Genomic DNA, 18,767 nt, shown 5'->3' on the forward strand with positions numbered 1-18,767 from the left:
GCTCAATTACAAAAAAAAAGTATTTTTTAAAAGTTGAAAACAATAGAATTTGGACCCTAAACCTACTAAGCCAAGCTCAGACTAGCTCATCTACAAAATAAATAATTGTTTCAAACTTATTAACTATAGGATTTGAACTCTAAAATTATTGCTTGCAGGCCTATTCATTCTATAACATAAAATATATGTAAAATATATTTATTATTAATAAACAAGCTTATACAAACTGAGACAAACATTGGTTGTTCATGCTTGAGCTTGGCGAGTCTATCTCATGAGTTCGAACAAGCTCTTTACCAGCCGAACATGAGCTGAGCCATGAGCAGCTTATCTTGTTTTTCAGCCCTAATATGACCAATAAAAAGCTTTTTAAAATTTGGTGCATTCAGTACAATAATCACGTTATAACTAATTCTACCTCCATCTCCTTTAGTGTGGCTTTTCAAATGATGCAAAGGGCAATTAATATACATAAAAGGTGAGTCCTTTGATAATTTGCTTGGGGATTGGATATTATGAGGTAATGTTTGGTCTTATACCTAAAAAATATGCCTTTCGTGTGAGGCTTTGCTTCATAAAAGATACTACAGCCTTGTTGCTTCCATCCTGTCTGGGATCCTGGACTTGCAACTTTGCTTGATTAAATCCTGTTGCACTCATTGCCTAGACATTTGGTGAAGAATATTTTTGTTTCATTCACATTGGAAAGTAGGAAAGACGTAGGAAAAGTGATACAAAATAAAAAATCTGTATGTTTTTTATAAGAAACATTTTTCCAATGTTTTCAAAAAAATTGTGAGCTCTCTCTCTCTCTCTCTCTCTCCATCTCACCACCCATCACTATTCATCTTCACCATCACCATCCATATCGCCACCGCCACCACCACCACCCCTCTCAGAAAACCACCCTCATCACTATGATTTTTCACCATCCGTCACCACTATCCATCTTCACCACCACCACCACCACCCACCTCTTGGAAAACTGCCCTCCTCCCCCCCCCCCCATGAATTTTCACCATCCATCTCACCATCACCACTACCAACCACCATCACCCACCTCATGTAAAAATGTGCTGGAGAAGCTCCACCACCCCCATGATTATTTTTCACCACCACCACCTTCACCTTCACTACCACCACCACCATCCATCTCACCACCACCACCCTCTCATTTTTTTTAATATTTTTATTTTATTTTTCTCATGCTACCCAAACATGTGAATTTTTCATTTAGAAAATTTATCATATCAAAACTTTTCATAAGCAAAATTCTTTTCCTATGAGTTTTTCTTGCTTCCAAACATGCCCTTAGTGAAACTAAGCCCACAATGTGAAGCTCCCATGTAGAAAAACGCAAGACGTGTGGGTGTACACATACATGTAGAGGGTTTATCATACCAACTATGCTCTGGATGCTGCATGCATACTTTAATCAATCAGTAGTAACCATCATTCAAATCTAGCATATCCAAGGTCTACATGAATGTTGTCACGGAGAAAAAATTCCAGCATCTTGATGCAGCTCCCATATGGGCCATTACCATGGAAAGGCCTGCTGAGCTAGATCAGGCAAACTCCCTGTTATTTGACCAACAATTCTGTTTGTGGAATCTTGTTGCCACAATCACAAATGAGTGAATGACTATTCAACAAGCAAAAATCATGACATTGACAAATAAGAATACAAAAATCCAATTGGAGACAACAGCTGCTATATTTACAAGTTCAAACATGGTGCAAACTAGGGAATTCAAGAACTCTGTTTAGAGACATCTGGGACAATGTCAAGAGTGAAGTTCCCAAGTTTCCCAAGCCTAAATAAAGCCAATAATTTCTTGGAGACCATGCAACGAGCCTCATCTCCCACCTTCTGAGGGATCCGCATTGCTTTTTGTAGAGAAATGAACTGGTCTTCGATCAAGCATTCTAAGTCGCTCTCTGCTTCCAAATTGCCCTCAAATTCACTATATGTTGTATACAGGGCCCTCTGAACTTCGGTGACCATATCCTGAACCGAAAAAAAAAATTAGGGAGTAGGAGTCCATAGGATGATTTAAAGGCTGTTTTCAATAATTCAGAAGTAGACCACATGAAGTGTTATTTGGTACAAAGCTGCTATCCAAAGAGTATGTTAAATATTTTAATGTCGGCAAATAAAAATGCAACCATTTAAAGCTCACCATGGAGGAAATATGGAAAGAGCATTTTATGATACTTACGTAAGTCTCTCTGGACATTTTCTTTTTCACTGAAGTATCTTGATTGTTATTCTCAAACTTGTCATCATTGAAACCTTGCAAACTGGCCTTTGCTTTCCAGTGGAGGGGCACTCCCCTTAGATTCAAGGTTGCTAGCAAGTACTCAGCAAGACGTTCTTCACCTACTACAGAATCCTTGACAGACCCTACAAGTTTCAGATTAAGACAATGGGTTTCATTCTTATTCTCTTCCCAAGCCAGTGATTAAAATATCCTGAATGCAGCTAAACTCTGAAATATGTAGCCAGTACCAAAATAGTGTATCGTATTAATAAGAAGCTTCAACACCACCAAAATTGCAGATGTTGGAGAAGCAACATTCAAACATAATGATTTACCAACCTACTAGGGCTAGCTTTAGGCCAGTCTCAATGTTTTTAATGCTTGGAACCAGTACGCCTGGTGTGTCAAGAACGTAAATGCTGGGTTGGTGTGCGATCTGCATAAATAATTTGTGCATGGTCAATCTCAAAACTCAGAATTAAAGGATAAAAAGAGAGGTACTGATTGAAGATGACTATGCAAAGGAGAATAGCGGTACAAAGATTGTCCAATTAAAGGGGAGGGGGGGGGGGGGGGGGGGGAAATGGGACTCTTTGTTTTTCCCATGAAAAACAGCATGAGACAAACCATAAAGAAAGTTCATCCACCATTTAGTCTCCAACTGACATAGCCAAAGAACTCCTATATAGAAAACAGCATTTACTGAAAGATCTGACCATGGGCAGCTTTGTATCAATCCCGGATGGTTACAACTGTTTAAATTTGTCCTCTCAAGAGAAAAAATCTACCTTCATTCTTTTGATGCCCAAAAGCCACATTGATCTTACCAACAAGATGGTCAGAGACTTCTCATGTAAGGGTTGGGGATTCACCTAAATCACTGGAATTTGGTTTTCCTATTGATAATAGTTGTTTAGACATTAGAATAATGGATTGGGTGAAACCAGGCTACTGACAAACGAGGTGGATATTAGCTAAAGGGAAAACTGAGTCGTGAAAACTAGCTAAATAGCTATGGGTTCTTAGGGCCACTCTAGTAATGCGAAAAAATTCATAAAGATGGATCATAACATGCGAAAGAGAAGGGTAGATATCTTCTAAAGCATAGAGGTAATTGGATGCACCTTCACTTTAGGAAGGATCCAAGGGTCATCAACACTCCAACATCGTAGATATACACAAGTGTGGCACATGTTATGGAAGAAATACACAAGTGTGGCATGTGTGATGAAAATACTAATCCTACTATGAAAGAATTGTGAGTTTTGTGTTTGTTCCAGAACTATTTAGCAAGACAAGAAAAATGATAGAGTTAGGGCGGTTGTGAATACATGATTCCCAATGTGGGTCGTGTTTTGTTCCTTTTCCTTTATATATTCAACACAAATATCTTACATGATGAGAATACCCTTGTTGATACAAACACATTACATAAAAGGGGTAAATATGAAAATAAAAAATAAAACAATACAAACACATATATGGATCAGGTATATCCAGATGCAGGTCCAAATCACGTCACATCCCAATAATCTCCCTCAAATTGTACATGGTCTTTTACTATGGACAACTTGCCTTTCAGAAATCAAAACCTCTCTTCGGTCAATCCTTTTGTATCAATCCCTGATCAGGAATATCCAGATGCAGGTCTAGCTCTTGTTCTTTAATCTTTTTTCTGATGAAATGTTGGTCTATTTCAATATGTTTTGTCTTCCCATGATGAATGAGATTCAAAGATATCTTGATTGCACTCTGATTGTCACAAAGAATGTCAGACTTTAGAATAACTTCGCCCAAATCATTCAAAAGATATCGAATCCGTGTAATTTAAGCAGTCACAATGGCCATGGATCGATATTCCGCTTCTGTACTGGACCTAAACACTGCTTTTTGCTTTTTGTTGTTCCATGAAACCAAAATTCTTCCAATGAAGACAAGGTATCCTCCTCTTTGTCTCCTGCATCTGACAGTCAAGGTATCTTCCTCTTTGGATCTCTTCTTATAACACAAACCATCTCCTACAGTTTCTTTTAAGTATCTCAAAATCCTTTTTACTGACTCAATGTGAGTGAAACTGGGTTCTGAATTGTAACACTTAATTAACAACAAAAACAATATTTGAATAGGTGAATGTGAGATACTACAACATACCCACAATGTTTCAATATTTAGTGGGATCCTTATAGAACTCTTCATCATTTGCACTAAGCTTTTGATATATAAGGCTAGGTGTGAGAATCGGTTTGCAATCACTCATTCCCATTTTAGCAAGAAGATCAAGAGTGTATTTATGCTGAGTTAACCTGACTTTCTCACCATTCTTATCAACCTCTACTCCAAGAAAGTATCTCAGCTCACCAAGATCCTTCATTTTGACTTTCTCACCATTCCTATCATTAATATGCTAATTAGAATAGTCTGTGATGATTATATCATCCACATAAATAAAGAGAAAACAGCCAATGAGAAAATTATTTGCATTGTTCTCATCTTTACAATTGGACTGAAGGTTTCCTCGTAGTCCTGCCCATATTCTTGAGTGAAATCTTTAGCTATTTATCTGGCCTTATATCTCTCAATGCTCTCATCTGGTTTATACTTTATTTTGTAAACTCATTTTGATCCCACGACATTTTTATCTGGAGGCCGTTTAACAATATCCCAAGTTTGACATTCGTGTAAGGCTTCTATTTCTTCATTCATTGCCTCAATCCACCTATTGGATCTCACAACCTGATAAATGTTTTGGGCTCCTTTGGCTTCTCAAATTGAATAAAAAACATATGAAAATCAACACTAAAATTTTCATAACTCACCCATCTCTTCATGGGATGTCGCTCTCCGGTGGATCTTGGCTGCAATGACTGATGCTGATCTTATTTCAACACTTCGTGTTGATAATCGATGTTGGGAACGTCTCTGTTTCTTTTAGAATAGACACACCCTCCCTCAAATCTTCCAAGAACTTCGACCACGCAGACAACCTCAATATGCTCATGATTTTCTTGGTACTACTGATTTTGAGTAATTTGTTTTGTCGCTGGTGGTAAAACATGATGATTGGAACCTTCATGATGTCTTGATGCAAACAGATCAACACTCAACCACGACTGATAAGTCTTAATATCTTTTCTTCCCCGCAACACATGATCACTAGGAACATTGAAAAAATTATTTTCATCAAATATCACATTTCTTGAGATTTTGACTTTCCCAGTCTTGGGGTCATAGCACCTAAAACCCTTATAATCATCTACGTGTCCAATGAACCTAAAATCCAAAGCTTTGTTTTCAAACTTATTTCTCAGTATGCTATCAAATGTGAACATAGCATACACAACCAAAGGCCCAAAACTCTGTGAAAATGTCTTCAAAGAGACTATGTGCACAAAATCACTAGTTTTTCAATATGAAATGTGTGCACAAAGGCACAAGATGAACACTGACAAAAGGATACAAATGAACAAAGGCATAAAAATAAATAGAACTTTTATTGAATAAGAGAGAGAGTTCTACAAAAGCTCAATTTACAAAGGTGGTGAATCCCTTATTTATAAGCAAGAAGGACCCTTGGAGGGGCTCACTCATATGGACGTTGGATCCCCTCCAACGGTCATATTGTTGCTTCTTGTCATAGCTCGGTATTCAGCCTCAATAGATGACAAAGACACTTTTTGTTGCTTCTTGCATCTCCAAGAAATTAATGATTCACCTAAGAACACATAAAAACTAGTGGTAGAGTGACGGTTATTTGGATCACCTTCTCAATTAGAGTCAGTCTAAGCAATTAAATTTAATTCAAAAGATGATGATAGAAATACTCCCTTGTTTATGGACCCCTTCATATATCTGATAATTCGATGGCACCCATATGAACTGATATAGGAGCATGCTGAAATTGACTTGCAACATGTACAACATGAGAGATATCAGGTCTAGTGATGCTAAGATATATTGAATACCCAACAAGTTGCCTGTAAAGGATGCGATCTTCTAGATGAACCCCATCATCATTTTCCATCTTTGTTCTTACAACTTCAGAAGTTTCACAAATTTTATTATTTGTAATTTCTGACCTGTCAATAATTTTAAGAGTAAGTTTAGTTTGAGACAAAAAATAACCCCTGTGAGAGTAGACAACTTTAATGCCTAAAAAATATGTCAGAAAACGTAAGTCTGACATTTCAAATCTTTCTGTCAATGTGGACTTGATACTCTTAATCCCTTTAGTATCATCACTTGTGATTAGCATATCATCAACATATAATAACAAACAAGGCACTGTCAGTATAACATGAAGAAAAAACATTTTCTATCATTAAATTATTAAACCGATCATACCAAGCCTTGGGAGCTAGTTTCAAATCATAGAGAGCTTTTCGTAGATAGAGAACTTTTCCTTTAGCAACATCCATATAGACTTCTTCATTTAAGTCTTCATTTAAAAATACATTTTTAACGTCCATTTGATATATGTTTCATTTTTTAACAGAGGCAATAATAATAAGACACCTAACAGTGACCATACGTGCAACAGGAGCAAAAGTTTCATTGTAATCTATTTCATATTCTTGATTATACCCTTTGGCAATGAGACGAGCTTTATATCTTTCAAGAGACCCGTCACTCTTAGTCTTGACCTTAAAAACCCACCTACATCCTATTGTCTTCTTACCTTTAGGTAGATCTTAAAATTCCCAAGTTTTGGTTTTTCTAAGAGCTTTAAGTTCACTTTCCATTGCCTTCCTCCATTCTACAATTTTCTTTGCTTCAAAGTTTTTAGGTTCCACGTATGAATAAATAGCACTAAGGCATGCTCTAAGTTTAGGTGAAAAAGATTCGTAGGATATAAATCTAGAAGGAATTCTTCTAAGCTCTTTCGATCCTACGATGATTTAGATTATTTGTAGAAATAGGTTCACTAGATTCACTATACTTTTCAATTGCACTTCCAAAAGTGTTTCCATCTCTATGGGTATAGGTAATAGGTTCATTGGATGTTCCCATTTCGGTATGTTGTTCAAGAGTTTGAAAATGAGAATCATTTCTCTCTTGTATTTTTTCATCACTACTAGGAGCATCATATATTATTTCATCATCACGAGATACATCATCATTTCTTGATAGCAATTCAAACAAAAAAGAATAATCCATATTATCTCTGTGAGGTTCATATTCTTCAAAACCACTAGCACTTTCTAAAAAGGTTACATTTCTAGAAATATATAATTTATCATTTTTGACATCATAACATCTAAAATCTTTTTGTGTTTTGGAATATCCAAGAAATGCACAAAGAAAAGCTTTTGGTGAAAGTTTATCATTTTTATCGGTAAGAACAAAACATTTGCATCCAAAAACTCTTAACTTATTGTAGTCGAGTTCTTTTTGATAAATAATTTTAAAATAAGATATTTTATTTAAATTTTTTGAGAAAAAATTATTTATAAGATAAACGGATGCAAGAGTCGCCTCAGCCCAAAATCTTTTAGAATTTTTTTGAGAAATAAGCAAGATTCTAGTGGTTTCAACTATGTGTATGTTTTCTTTCGGCTAAACCATTTTGTTGAGGTGTTTTGGGACACAAATTTTAATGAACAATTTCATTCATTTCAAGATAATTTTTAAATTCATTTGAAAGATATTCACCTTCGGAGTCGGTTCTAAGAATCTTTAGGTTACCATTAAATTGATTTTTAATCATCATGTGGTATGTCTTGAATGATGCAAAAACCTCATGTTTATGATTAAGAAAGTATATCCAACAATATCTAAAGTAGTCATCAACAAAAATGACATAATAAGAGAATCCTCCTTTAGATATAATGGGTGTCGGTTCCCACACATCTGAATGCACAAGTTCAAAAGTTTGGTTGTGAACATAGATCATTGATCAAAAGGCAAACTTCTCATTTTTCCAAGAATACAATCATTACAAGTGAAATCTCTTTTACAAAGATCTTTAACAAAATGCAAATAAGAGAGCTTGATAATATTGGAATGCCCAAAACGTTTATGCCAAACATTTATATCTTTATATTGGGCAATGTTACAAAAAGAGTGTTTTGGAATTTAAAGAAATTCCATGTAATATACATCTCCCTTCCTAGAGCCTTCCCCAATCAACTTCTCGGACCGGCGATCCTATATCTAACATTTATTTGATGAGAATTTGACATCACCCCCATAGTCCGAGAGTTGAGAGACCCAAAACAAATTTAAATTTAATTTTGGTATAAATCTAATTTTGAGAATAAAAAATCTTTGATTTTCAAAATTTTCAATCCTTTGATTTCAAGAGAAGCGCCATCCGAGGTTGAAACAAAAGGAGATATATTTTTTGTGTATTCGGAAAGAGCAAAAATATTTGGAGTCATATGAAAGGAGGCACCCGAATGTAAAAGCCAAGAAGTCTTACCAGGAGGAGAGAAAGTTGACATGGCGGCTCCGAAAATAGAACCCTTGAGAAGAGGTTGAAGAGCCTCCATAATTTGACTTAGAGATAACGCTCCATTGTTGGAAGTAGATGTACCCTCCTCCTTATGTGGTTGAAATGTCGTAGACATGGCCTCCTTCTTCTTCCATTTTGGACAAACCGGTTTAATGTGTCCCGGTTCTTTGCAAAAATGACATGATTTTACCATAATCTCTTCCTTGGTATCTTCCATTTTGACCACCATCTTCTCTTGCTCCTTGATTTTGATTTTGAAATTTATTGAAGTGAGGGGGTTTATAGGTTTTCAAATTATTCCCCGGTCTAGAAACGACACAAGCTCCTTCATTCTCATCTTTGTTTGGAGTCATAGCAAGAACACTTGGATTGTTTTCACTCATTCACAATCAAGTTTCTTCTCCACTTAGCCTAGTAAAAACATCTTCAAGAGGTGGAGAAGTGAAAGAAGATAAAAGGAAAGATCTTATTTTCTTGAATTCGGGTCTAAGCCCATTCAAAAAATCAATTTCCTTCCAATTGTTTGTGTCGAAGCTCAATGGCTTCTCCACTCCATTTTGGTTCAAGCATAGCAAGCTCATCCCAAATAGATGACAATTCAGTGAAATATTCTCTAATAGTCAATTCGCCTTGTTGAAGGGTCAAAACCCTTATTTGAAGATAATATTTGTGGGATAAATCTCTCGAGGTATACATCCTCTCAAGATATTCCCAAACTTGAGACACCTTTTTAAATTTCAAAATATTTGCATTCATTCTAGTCTCAACCGAAGAAAAAATCCACGAGAGAATTTTGTAATTTTTCATCTCCCATTCTTCACGCTTTTTGTTATATTCTTCAAATGCTTTTGCTCTCTCATCTCCATGAAGAACTTTTATTTCTTCTTTTTCAACTATATTTTGGCTTGGGTTCCAGAATCGTACCTTGGATGTAACCCCAAAGTCCCTTACCCTTGATGTGAGTCTCCATATTGCAGGCCCAAACATGATAGTTTGACACATTGAGTTTGAAACCAAGGGAAAAGTGGGAGTCTTTTTCCGCCATTGAGGAGTTTTTATGAGAGACAAAAGAGTCTTCAAAAAAATAAAACACTTACCACAACGGGCCTTCTTTAAGCTTACTTGATGTAATGTGTCTCACTAGAAGAAGATTACAAGAGTTTTCCTTGCCAAAATGCAAGAATAAAGTATGGGCATGATTTTCGAGGCAACCACCGTGATGAATACACGAGCTATTCTTCTAGAGACCAAGCTCTGATACCATGTGAAAATGTCTTCAAAGAGACTATGTGCATAAAGGCATTAGATTCTCAATATGAAATGTGTGCACAAAGGCACAAGATGAACACTCACAAAAGGATACACAACAACAACAACAACAACTACGCCTTCATCCCAAAACAATTGGGGTCGGCGATATGAACCAACAAAGAAAATCATTCTGGGTCTTCCACATGAATCCTTCTCCTCCATTCATTTCTATCCAATGTCATGTCCTCGGTGAGGTTCAAAGGATACAAAGGCATAAAAATAAATAGAATTTTTATTGAATAAGAGAGAGAGCTTTACAAAAGCTTGAATTTACAAAGGGGGTGAATCCCTTATTTATAAGCAAGAAGGACCCTTGGAGGGGCTCCCTCATATGGATTATTGACCGTTGGAGGGGGCCAACATCTATATGATGTGGGCCCCTCTATGGCTAAAAGCCAAAAAAGAAAAAAGAATAAAAAATAAAAAGAGGAAAAATAAAGAAATACAAAAAAGAAAAGCATATTCAAAAGCAATATGCGTGAAATAAGAAAAAAATTGTTTTACCCCTAGTGGGTATTACAAGAATTAAATATATATCTATATCTATATATATAGATTACATTTTAACAAACTCATCATAGTCTGGGTGTGTCCCAAGCAATGCAAAGAAAGGAGATGCATACTCAAGATTTTTCATTGGCAATCTATTTATGATGTGAACAACAATGTGAAAGGCTTTCGTCCAAAGCCTAATCGGAATATTGCTTGTGTGAATCATGGAAAGTCCACTCTCAACAATATGGCAGTGCTTCCTTTCAACCACGCCATTTTGTTGGGGTGTTCGTGGGCAAGAAATTTTATGATTAATTTCATTACTCTGAAGAAAATCAACGAATTCCTTCAATGAATATTCACCTCGACCATCACACTTAAAGTTAAGAATACTAGTGGAAAACTAATTTTAAACAAATACCTGAAATTTACAAAACAAATTATAAACCTGGATTTTTGCTTCATAAAATATATCCATGTAAATCGGGAAAGGTCAATAATGAAAGTAACATCATGGCTGCTTCCCGAAGGAGACAAAACAAGGGCAGATCCCCAAACATCTAAGTACATAATTTCAAAAGGTTTTGAAGCTCTTTTATTATAAGAATTAAAAGGCAATACATCTCTTGCATAACTAACAACTTGGACAAACATGAATATCATAATCTTGACTCAAACTAGACTTACACAATAGACCACTAGATACCAATCTTTCAACGAAAACACAACTACACTGACTCGACTGACTGTGCCAAACATCTAACTTATTTAACTTAGAAAGACTGAAGGCACAAGAAGATGGAGACTCTAGCTTCTAATGTTAAATCATCTGAGCACGGACAATGAAGGGGTCTTCCTTGAAGACGTACATGTTCCCACATCTCTCCCCTTCAGCAAGTGTCTTCTTCGTTAAGATGTCCTTGACATACACAGAAGATGGAGTAAATTCGATGTAAGAATTTATATCATCTACAAGTTTGGAAACAAACAAAATGTTCTTTTTGATATTTGGAGCACAAAGAATGTTAGACAATTCAATGAAATTAAAATTAGAAAACGGAATGGAAACCCTTCCAGTATGAGTGATGAGATGACATTTACCATCTCCAGTAACAATGTTACTTCTACAGTGTAAGGAACCAATGTCTGAAACTTACCTTGGTTTCACTAGAGTCGATGTACCAAGCTCCCTTGTCATTTTGTTTAAAGTTCAATCCTTCCAAGGCTCCTAGTAATAACTCTTTATCTGGTCCACTCTAGGATTCGTTGTTGTCCTTTACTCTGATATTGATTGTTGCCCGGACCTTTGTTCTAAGCTTGCTAGTTAAACTTGAGATCATCTTTAAACCAACAATTAGCCTCCACATGTAATGGTTTCTTGCATGTGTAATAGGTAGGGATGCCTCTATTGAAACTCATATTTGCATAGGGTGGCATGTTAGGAGTGGCAGCTAGCCACGTCCTCCCTGATTACCACGTCTACGACCAAAGTAGGTACCGGTAACTAGCACTTCAAGAGAATTAGTATTAGGCTTTTCCAAATCCCCGGATGCTCCTTTCATCGACATCTCATAATGAAGCAATTTAGATTTCAAGTCATCAAAAGTAGGAAGCTTCTCAACGTAATGTAGTGTGGTGGAGATGACATGATATTCGAGACCCAATCCCAATAAAGCTTGTTGAACCTTGTATTTCTCTTGCACTTCGTACCCAACCAATGCAAGTTGATTTGTGATGCTTTTGATCTTGTTGAAATATTCCATGATTGACATGGATGAACCCCCTCTGAGATTATGAAATTCCCTCTTCAAATACATCACCCTTGCATTTGAAATCTGAGAGTAGGTTTGGACAAGCTTAGTCCATAAGTCCAACATTGTGCAGTCATCAAGGATCTCAATCGACAGCTCTTGGAAAAGGGTAGAGGTAATATACGCCACCAAGGGTTGATCTTGCTTCATCCGGTTGACAAATTCAGGGTTTTGAATGGTTTTTGTAGACACCACAACCATTCATCATCTTTCTATTCCTAAAAAATAAATTTTGGTGGGATGGGTATCGACCCATCTAAATGACCACTAAGATCATGGCTCCTAATAAAGGAATAATATGCCTCTTCCAGCTAAGAAAGTTGGAATTGTTCCAACTTTTTAGAAACGAGTTGATTTAAGAAAATGGACGAAAAGGCTGATTGAGACGAATTTGGGTCCATCAGAAACAGAGAAAACAATTAAGGAAGGAAAACTACAGAAATTGAAATGTTATTATAACACAAGCATCAGCATAGTTTCATGTGAGGACCAAGTACATGTACACATGGGGACCAACCATATCAAGAATGACTGTCACTGTCACTGGCTCAGGCAAGGGAAGCAAACTTGGACTGTTGTTTTGACTCTTTTCTTTCCATGGTCTGATGGTTTCTCTTTTAAGTTTCTTGAGTTTGAGGAGATTGTGAAAGTGGACAGTCTCTCCCTCATAGTTGGCAAACTCGTGACTCAAATCCGGATCGCCTGACCCTTGGCTCGAGAGTCGGTGAGTTGACTCAGTAACTTGGATGAGTTAGGACATGAATTTTTTTGTGTTAAGACATGGTGAACTCGGATGAGTTAGGACATGAATTTTTTAGTGTTAAGACATGGTAAGAATCAAACTCCGAACTGTATAATCATTAAATTTAGCACATGATATCAATGACTAAGCTAATATAAATATTCAACTATACATAATTGTTGATATTATGATTTAAAAATAGATGATTCTTTATAAAAATTATCATTTTATAAGAATTATGCATTAAAATCATGAAATGCAGGACAAAAGACATATAAGTGGCATGTGGATCGGTGGTCCTGAATTGGTGACCCAATTGGGGTCTGATCCGGGTCGACTCGGGCGATTCCCAAGTCAACTCGCCGGGTTTGCCAACTATGCTCTCCCTTTTTTTTCTGTAACCAAGCTGAAGGATATACTTGGATTCAAACCCAAGACCCCCAGGCTAGGATAATGTGACTCCATACAGTCCAGCTATCTTGTTTGAATTGTGCAGTCAATTCTATAAATGTTTGTACCATAGTGAGCACTACTTGATCTCAGCAAGGCAATTCCACAGAATATTGCAGGATTTTATGTAAATATCAGGAAAATATGCATTTAGTTTGACCACAATAGGGAGGCTTAACTAATGCCTTAAGTGAATGAAACAAGGAATATTCTGTTCACGTTAATGCAAGCTGTACAGGATGAAGCTACTAGTTCAGAACTAAATTTATCATCACAGTGAAAGGTTTCTCCAAACAGAGAATACTGAAGTCTTCCAAAAGACTAATCACAGCATTAACTAAATGAATATAGTTGCAAATTTGGAGACTTTACGACCCAGTAGTTGGAAATAAAAAATGTAGACATAGTTGGTATAAGTAGGATTAGCCCACTTGAAAGGGAAAATTTGCAACTTCCACAAATGAGAGGTGGTAATCAAACTTTGAGTTACTTCATCAGAACAGGTATAGAAAGAATAACTCTGGAGAGCTTATTTCATGCCATAAGATGCTTGAGTAAAGAGTGCTCTCTCCATGTATGTATGGAAGCTATCATTAAGCTGCCAAAATTCAGGATTTATCCTATCTTTAATATTGAATTTAAGCACAGTATGACAGTGTTTCTTAAAGCTGACTGCACCTACAAGAACATATCAGAGAGACAAGACAGCAATTAGCTGTGGTTTTTTTTCTTCCCCAAAAGCACAGATATAGCTCACAAGAGAGTCCGACCTTGTATCCTGCAATATCTTGAGTTACCCCTGGCAGAGGTCCCACAGTTGCCCGTTTCAACTTTTCCTGCACTATAAAATTAAGGGAAAACATATTATTTTATGCAACAAATTCATTTACACCATACACCCATAACAGTGGTAAGGTAAAAGGAATTCATCCATAAGAAAGACGTCCACATACCAGGAAACCGAGTTGATGCTATTTGGTGTATGGAGTTGATGAGAGCAGACTTTCCAACATTAGGAACACCAACTACCATCACCAGAAGTGTAGGTTCCCTTGAAATAACTTCCTTTAGTTTGAACTCCACTAAAGCTAGCAGCTTTGCTTCATACATCACAACAACTTTAGGAATGTCTTAAAACTTTTATGCTACACAAGAAGGAAATTTATAAATGATAAAGGTGGTCATAAAGATCAAAGACTAATGCACGAGATAGGTTGAGCTATCAATCACCATAAAAACATTCTTCAATAGAAAGCTATTACAAGTCAGATTTGCTTTTATAAATTTCATGAATCAAAGATAAATAATAAGTTCCAAAAACCAGCCACAGTTTTCGAAAAAACATAAGAACAAAAAGAATTTCCACATCTTTTCCTCTTTCAAACATGCTTTACTCCATTTGTGTTTTTTCAGAAACTAATTTGTCATTTGCTGATTATGCTTTTTTTTTATAATGTACATTATTTATTCTCCTGTAAAAAGTTTCAAAGAGATGTTTGAATATGGCAATCATTTCCTACACCATAACATGAACAGTAATGATCCACAAAACCGTTCAAAACATGAACCACCGACAAAAGCAACCCAGCACATAAACTGTAGCTCAGTCATAACTGAATCTTGACAAGGTAGTGGGAGTGCTCACTAATAAATTAATAATAATCACATGTGATGCATTAAGCTCTCAACACGAGTAAGCAGGGTAATATCACCTTGGTTTCAGACAAAGGATGTTGACTTTGATATAAACCTAAACCCCCAAGAGAAGCATATAAATAGATCTCAATCTCACAGCTGCTTTATTCTTGTACAACCACTGCAAGCATTGTAATGATAAAGCTGATGGCATCCTCTCTCTCTCTCTCTCTCTCTCTCTCTCTCTCTCTCTCTCTCTCTCTCTCTCTCTCTCTCTCTCTCTCTCTCTCATGGAAATCTACAAGCTTTTATAAGAAATAAAATAGGGGGAGAAGAGTGACAGAACATCATCTTAAATGTACAAAAAGTGTGAGTAAACATGCCCAAAGAAGATAATAAATATAGTTAGGAGGGAGAGAACTGCCCAGATGGAAAGAATATTCTATGCCCATACAGCAGAAACCAATCCAAGATAAGTTTGATCAAAGCCCATTTAGTGCATGACCATGTCTGGATCTCTCTTTGACTGTATGTATGGTAGAAGAGAATGCTTATAATGCTGAGGAAGATGCATGCCAACAGTACTTGAAATAATTTACATATTTACAGCATATAGATCTTTTCCAACTCATGGAGAGTCCAACTGGTACTATACAAAAGGATGTGAAACTTTAGGTATCAAAATGCACAACCTTCAAGAAATGTAATAAAATTCAAGATTATGAAGATGAACACAACTAACCTTCTTGACTGAATTTTTATCATGGGCACTTATAGAAACACAGTCTTGCTGGTACGTGTCAAAATACTGAATCCATTTCTGCACATATTACAGTTGAAAATTTGTAATATTCACATATAAGAATATGAACCGAAACTTGCTTCAGAAACAACAAATGATAGACAGCAAGTATCCGTCCAAAAAAAAATTAAGCAAAAGAAAGAAGTCTTTTATTTCTGAAAGAGACGAGCAAAAGAAAGACATTGACTTCTTAAAACCTATTATGCCCATATGTAGGAACACATGAAGAGATCTGGGATATGAGCAAGGGTAACATTAATCTATAACTAGAAATCAATCAAGGACTGCCTTTCCATTACAGTGAGATACAAAATCTGAAAGCAAAATCATTTTATCAGAAATGAGGTTAAAATGCTTTTGTGAGAGATAGCAATATTGCACTATATTCTCTAATTTTTCCAAATCAAACGACTATCGATGTTAAGCTAGAATTAGCTCCAGAATATCATATAAGTGGGTGAAATTTTTAATAAAATGACAAAATCATCCAGATTTTCTTTCGAAAATGTAACAGTATACTCTGTAGAAATAATGTAGCATCAGAAGTTGCTTCACCACATAACAGTTCAAACGATTACTTAGGTACAACAATGCAAAAGAAGAGTTTGGTTTTGGAAATTCAACTACATATATGAGAAAAGGGTACAATTAGGCATCAATCTTTTTTTCAGTTTGAAATCAAACAATGGATCCTTTTTTGTTTTTTTGGCACCAGAGTATAGATCAAACATTTTCAAAATGTGCAATTCTGACGAAAAATGAGACAAATTCACCTTCCAGATTACTCAAGATAAGAAACATGAGTCTCAAAAACGATAAGCATTTAAAGAATGGTCATACAGCTGCTGGACTGAAGATCTCTATGTGCCATCATTGTTGTAAGAGACATGTTAGGCTATCACTTATCCTTCTGAATAGCAAGAAGGTAACCAAGTAACTACACAGTGGATGAAGGTATACTGACACTACTTTCCATGCATAGAACGAAAAGCTATCTACGAGGATAGCATACTGACACTACTTTCCATGCATAGAACGAAAAGCTATCTACAAGGATGGCAAGATTTACGAGCAACTACGTAATATTCCGAGTCTCTCCATTAAACTTCCTATACATCATCTACCTCTAGTAGTACTGAATAAAAAAACAACCACTTGCCTGAATTATGTTTGCATTTGCTAGATCTTTCTTATTGAGAGCAATAACACGCCTTTTGCGTGAAATAACCTGTTGAATATCCTCGTTCACAGACGACAAAGGAATCTGTCCAAATAAACAGCAATTTTCAACATCACTTCCGATACATTATGTCTTCATATTTAGGATCATTTCATAAACACCAACATGGTTTCTTTTGTATCATCAGGCTTCACAAAACCAAGCAACGAAGTTCGAATCACTGAAACACAATTCAGACGACGACCTTTCTCAAATAAACGTGAAGTCCAAGTAACATGTAAGGAGTCATTGAGCAAACAGTAGCTTGTCAGATTCAATAAGCATTCAAAAATACAGAAGTCTTGGTTAAGTTTTTTATTTCTCTTATCAAACAAACAAAACGGGAAAATGCAACAGAAACCACAAATTCGTTTGGCTTCGTTCTTTCTAAATGAGAGAGAGTGAGAGAGTACACGAGCGTCTCTGACTTCGATGACGAGGTCGGCGAGCTTCAGGCGCTTGAGAATGGCGCGGGTGGCGGCGGCCATGTGGCCAGGGAACCAATTGACGGGGGAACCACCGCCACCCACCTTCATCCCCAACAGAACCGAGTCACCAACCACCTTCTTCCCCGACTTCCACCACCCCATCACCCCACCTCTCTCTCTCTTCTCTCTCTTCTCTCTCTCTCTCTCTCTCTGATTTTTAGTTTTTGATGGGAGCACAGAGATGTGGCATGTCCAAAGGGCCCCCATCTAGGGCTGTCAATGGGCCGGATATCTGATTCGTTTGGGTCACCCAAATCCGACCCATTGTACCGTTCGGTGTACTAACGTCAAGTCGACAAATTGAGAGGCCGGAGCTAATTTGTATAATTTAATATGTAATCTTACTTAAAAATACATGGAAAATCGTCGAGTATATCTAGGGTTGGGAAACGAGATGAGTTGCTAGTAGTGGCTGGGTTCAAGAGCTCATTCGAACTAGTATTAATAATAAATATTATATATATTGAAATGCAAGCCGGGTAAGGCAGATTCCTACCAATTATACAATTTGAAGTGCCATATATACCAGAGTGAGAAGTGCCACAAGTTATGCGTAATGTGAAAAGTGTTTTTTTTTTAAATGCTTTAATCCGCCTATGCATGAATCATTCGGAAAGCATAAAGGTTAAACAACCAACATATAAGAAGCAATAATGGTAGTAATGAGGAAGTAAAATTAAAAATAATAATACTCACAACAACAACAATAATAATAATATTTTTTTATAGTCTAGTTGGGGTTAGGCAGACCCCCCACCTGTTATACAATGTACCATTGGGTTTTGAACTTGCAACGTCCCAACACAAGACGTGTACTAACAGCTCGTACCCAACAAGCGGAGCCCCCATTACTTGAATGCATCTTTATACTTTTTGTCCAAGAATACCTATCATACGTGTAGGTTTTACATAAAAATAATTAAAAACTAAATTCTTTTAACATGAAAATACTTTCAATATTAATGAAAGTTCAATTTTGTATTTGGTGAAGCAAGTTTCCCACAAGGTTTCAAAGGCAATAAAGAAATGCATGGAAAGCCTCCCTTAATGAAAGTTCAACTTTGTATTGGTGAAGCAAGCTTCCCACAAGGTTTCAAAGCAT

General features: G+C 36.4%; 1 protein-coding gene across 1 annotated transcript; it reads right to left on the reverse strand.

Moving 5' to 3' along the window:
• Positions 1–1,604: 1,604 nt before the first annotated feature.
• On the reverse strand, positions 1,605–17,836 carry LOC149819886 (short integuments 2, mitochondrial-like). Its single transcript, XM_089982634.1, has 8 exons — positions 17,591–17,836; positions 17,118–17,222; positions 15,899–15,976; positions 14,475–14,616; positions 14,292–14,362; positions 2,604–2,700; positions 2,223–2,407; positions 1,605–2,011 (listed from the first exon to the last, which is right to left on the reverse strand). Exons 1-8 carry the CDS (start codon positions 17,765–17,767, stop codon positions 1,754–1,756), a joined length of 1,113 nt encoding a protein of 370 aa, XP_089838760.1. The 5' UTR covers positions 17,768–17,836; the 3' UTR covers positions 1,605–1,753.
• Between the last annotated feature and the right edge of the window lie 931 nt (positions 17,837–18,767).

This window comes from Nuphar pumila, chromosome 12, assembly GCF_984573655.1.
Source record: "Nuphar pumila chromosome 12, dmNupPumi1.hap1.1, whole genome shotgun sequence".
Taxonomy (NCBI): domain Eukaryota; kingdom Viridiplantae; phylum Streptophyta; class Magnoliopsida; order Nymphaeales; family Nymphaeaceae; genus Nuphar; species Nuphar pumila.

Coding starts and splice junctions, on each gene's coding strand:
- LOC149819886 (XM_089982634.1), bottom strand. CDS start 17,767: ATGGGGTGGTGGAAGTCGGGGAAGAAGGTGGTTGGTGACTCGGTTCTG. Junction 15,977..17,117: donor CAAATGCAAACATAATTCAG/GCAAGTGGTTGT, acceptor TAATATGTGCAG/AAATGGATTCAGTATTTTGA. Junction 14,363..14,474: donor AGCATCAACTCGGTTTCCTG/GTATGTGGACGT, acceptor TTAATTTTATAG/TGCAGGAAAAGTTGAAACGG.